The following is a 3,878-nucleotide window of genomic DNA, read 5'->3' on the forward strand; positions in this document are numbered from 1 at the left end:
GTAAATATTTGGAGCTACATTTTTGTGTCACTGGTTTCACTGCTTTCTGACAAGACAAAACCAGGATTGTCATAACCTTTCTTCTCTTTGGCTTTAGCTTCTTTCTCATTGTAGAGACAGAAGGCACAGTGTGGAGTCTCCACAGCCACAGTCTTGCTGAAGTTCTGGAAGTCTACTCTGTATTTCCCTTCTTTGGTCTTGGACACAATGGGAGCAAAGCGATAACCCCAGAGCACCTCTTCTGGGATGTAAGACGTCCTTACTTGACAGGTAGCACTGGTGGCTTCAACAGTGCCATCTAAAAACACCACCAATTCAAAATCTTGCTGCAGAATGGTTTCTGCTGCCGTGTGGAAGAATGGACTGTTCTTGTCTATGATATGATAAATAGTTAATGGGGAAATGAAGAAGAGATTCTCATTGCCGGCATCAACTATAAATTCTATGTTGACCTGGTCCAAAATGATTGTCTCACCTTCTGGGGTGATGGTGGTCTTCAGGAGTTTTCCATAGATGTGGCTCCCAATTAGCAGACTCTTCCTGAGGTTTGCTACCCTTATTAGCAGGCAGAGCTTCCCACCACGTTTGCTGATTACAGCATTCTTACTGAAGGTGATGGTCTTAGCCCGGTTTTTGGACCTTGATATCTTGGCCAAGATGGCACCACACATAAAGGAATTGATGATTACCCCCAGGATAGACTGGAAGATGAGCAGGAAAATGGCGGTGACACATTGTTCTGTGACACATCTGAAGCCATAGCCAATGGTTACCTGGGTCTCCAAGGAAAACAGGAAGGCTGAAGTCAGACCATTGATATTCTCAACACAGGGGGTGTGATTTATGGAAGGGTTGAATTCTGGAAGATCTTTGTGTATGTAGGCCACAACATACCAGAGGAGACCAAAAAGAAACCAGCTGCCTAAGAATGCTGAAATGAAGATAGTCATTTTGTATCTCCACCTCAGATCCAGAATAGTTGTCCATATATCAACCAAAAAGACAAACCTTGACTGCTCTACATTGCCAAACTCTATGTTGCACCTTCCATCTTTAGAAACAAGCCTTGCTCTTCGCCGGCTTCGCTCTGTGATGTGACTGGTAAAGCGTTTCCGGAGGTAGTTGAACATTCCCTCTGCTGATAGGGCTCTGGAGAATAAGAAGTAATAAACATTATGGGTAATGCAGGTCTCATTTACCTGCGGGCAAGAAGTAAAGCCTGCCGAAGTCTCAAGACACTTGCTTAGGAAAAAGTTACATCATTTGCATATTTTCCCTTTGCTACTGGGGAAAAGTTCCAGTAAGTATATGAGGAAACTAACAGATTCTTGCCTAAGGAGCATTCCAGAAAAAAAAAAAAAAAATAAGAATCATTTTGGCTTGCTCAGTAAACTCGCAAAACTTTGAATCAGTCAACTGTTAACATACTCCACTGCTCAGCTGAATAAGCGGAGGCATAGAGAAGCAGCTGACTTCATTGTGGACATGAATTGGGAGAGCAGGTGGGAAGTGGCTGAGTTTTGAGGTTTTTCTGCCTTCTAGAAGATGAAGTGGGGACTAAGAAGTACTTGTGTGCATACATCGGCATTAGGAGACCCTGAATGTGACACAGACAGTGAATTTAGGAAGAAATAATAGAGGGTGCAGAAGGTGTAATCAAGACAGGCAGATGCAGTTATTTTTAGCATATTTACAGACTGGGTTTGAGGGCATGAATTTCAAATTCTGGAAACACAAAAGCTGGGACTATTAGGTCAGAATAAAGTAAATAATTATATTCCAGCAACAGAAGTGTTGGATGTTTCCTCACCACAAAGGTAATGCTAAGACTAAAAGGGTCAGATTCTGAAATCCACCCTTAAAGGAAAATGTAGCTCTGTGTCCCTCTTAATTTTGTCCTTTGACTGACCATGTTAACAAGAGACCCAGACAATATGAGTCATTGATGGGGAAAATAATACAGATGTGTTCAGACTGGAATTTGGATCAGCCTACATTTGGGAAGTTCCCAGATTTGGAGTTATTCAGACATGCAGGTGTGGGGTGAGGTTGATCCACTGTAGAGTTAGCGATTGCTGTGTTCAGAGGCTGATCTAGGGTCAGATTTTGACCCATATCTTAGGAATGTTCTTAGAAGAAATAATTCATTTCAGAGTTGATCACCCTTCAAGCATAAAATGTGTTCCTTTGCCAGAGAAGATGTGTTAGATTAGCTAAGCCACCCTGGAAATGTGCCCTGTATGCCTATTTATTTAGCCTTTTGTTAAACAAAATTCTTCTTGTGTAGCTGAATTTCACTATGTACAGTAATCACATTTCTTGGGGGCAAAATGCTTCAGCTTAAACAAAAATCAAATTAAAAACGTGAGGGGAAACTATTCTTCTTGGTGACTCACACAAAGGATGCCTTGAGTTTACCGCATCTCTAAGGGCATAAAGTCCCCAGCCATGCAGAGACTTGAACGTTTCAGGGACCTGCAGCTACTGCTTGCTTCAGAATGAGGTGGCAATTAGTAGTGCATCTCAGATAAGGTGGTGCTGGGGACTTTGTAACTGTTTGCTATTGTTTTGTTGTTGTTTTGCTGCCATTTTACCCTTCCCAATAAAAGGTGGCATTGAACACTTACCAATAATTTTTGAGATGCAAGCTAAAGATGCTACATTACTAACCCTGTCCTACCCTGGCTTCCATTTTTGCTAGGTGCAAAATACTTGAACACAAACCGTAGTAAAACCGATTGCCCAATTTTCACTTGGTTTCAGTGGGAAATATGTGCTTAAATACCTGCGGGAAGAGCTGCTGAGCTGCCTCAAGCCTTGATATCCTCTATCCAGAATGGGAGTAATCCATAGAAATATGCAGTTGATTACATATATTGACATGAGTTGTTTACTGTGAAATTTGTCTTATTTAGATTAAGCAATTTAAATGTTAGGTAATTGCCTATGCCAGTTGTACAGCTGACTCCTAATTGCCAGTAAAGGAAGAGTATGAACCCTCTGAGGAGCCACTTGTCTTGTCTCCACACTTACGAAGTAATAAGCTGTTCTTTGGCAAATCTTTCTTTCATTTACTCTGGAGGCATCTAGATTGACTTGGAGAAGCTGCCTATTGTTTTAGCTGGCTAAAACAAGTCTTTCCATTCGACGTTATGCTTATGGGGACCACAGATTACCTTTTGATACAGTAATCAGTAGCAAAGGGAAAATATCAGTAAGTAAAAATTAATTACATTTTGTAAAGCCAGAAGTAAATTCTGTGATTTGATGTCCTTGCTTGTATTTGTTTCTCTCCTATATAGCTACCTTTTTCTGCACTTACAGTGAAACCACCTTTCTCTGCTTATTAAACTTAGGATGACAAAAATGAAGGTCATTTGTAATGTAGCTTTTCACTGTTTAAAACTTTTGCTGTTAATTTATTGGTTGTGACTGTAGCTGACAAAGGTTAAACTTTAAGCAGGTACCTGAGGAAGGGGGAGAATGAGGTCAGTTTCTAAACAATCCTCAAGTTTTATTTTCTTGACGCACTATTAATGTGTTCATGTTAATGCATACTTTGGGGAGGGGGGGGGGGGGAAACACCATTAATGTGCAACACACCATTCCCAGAAACGTTCCAGTGTTTAACTCCCCTGTGTATGGAAATGTGCAGCTTCAGCTGTCATTGCTATTAATTTCATCCTTTTTGGCAGCAATGTGGACACTGTCAGTATCTGAACAGAGGCGGTGCAAAATGCCCAGATGCCACACCCTGTGCATCTTACACTGCATGTGTGTGCTTTTGGCATAGGTCAGCTCCTAATCCTACTGAACAAGTGTGGAGGAGAGAAATCTGAGGGAAAAAATGGGTTTCTAATCTAGCCATCTTTCCATGT

The 3,878-nt window shown here is 41.2% G+C and overlaps 1 protein-coding gene across 1 annotated transcript; it reads right to left on the reverse strand.

Annotated features, from left to right (window-relative positions):
- Nucleotides 1-14: 14 nt before the first annotated feature.
- On the reverse strand, nt 15-1,136 carry KCNJ1 (potassium inwardly rectifying channel subfamily J member 1). Its single transcript, XM_032201981.1, has one exon. The coding sequence runs from the start codon at nt 1,128-1,130 to the stop codon at nt 15-17; it is 1,116 nt and encodes a 371-aa protein (XP_032057872.1). The 5' UTR covers nt 1,131-1,136.
- Nucleotides 1,137-3,878: the final 2,742 nt, after the last annotated feature.

Source organism: Aythya fuligula, chromosome 22, assembly GCF_009819795.1.
Source record: "Aythya fuligula isolate bAytFul2 chromosome 22, bAytFul2.pri, whole genome shotgun sequence".
In the NCBI taxonomy this organism is placed as follows: Eukaryota; Metazoa; Chordata; class Aves; order Anseriformes; family Anatidae; genus Aythya; species Aythya fuligula.

Coding starts and splice junctions, on each gene's coding strand:
- KCNJ1 (XM_032201981.1), bottom strand. CDS start 1,130: ATGTTCAACTACCTCCGGAAACGCTTTACCAGTCACATCACAGAGCGA.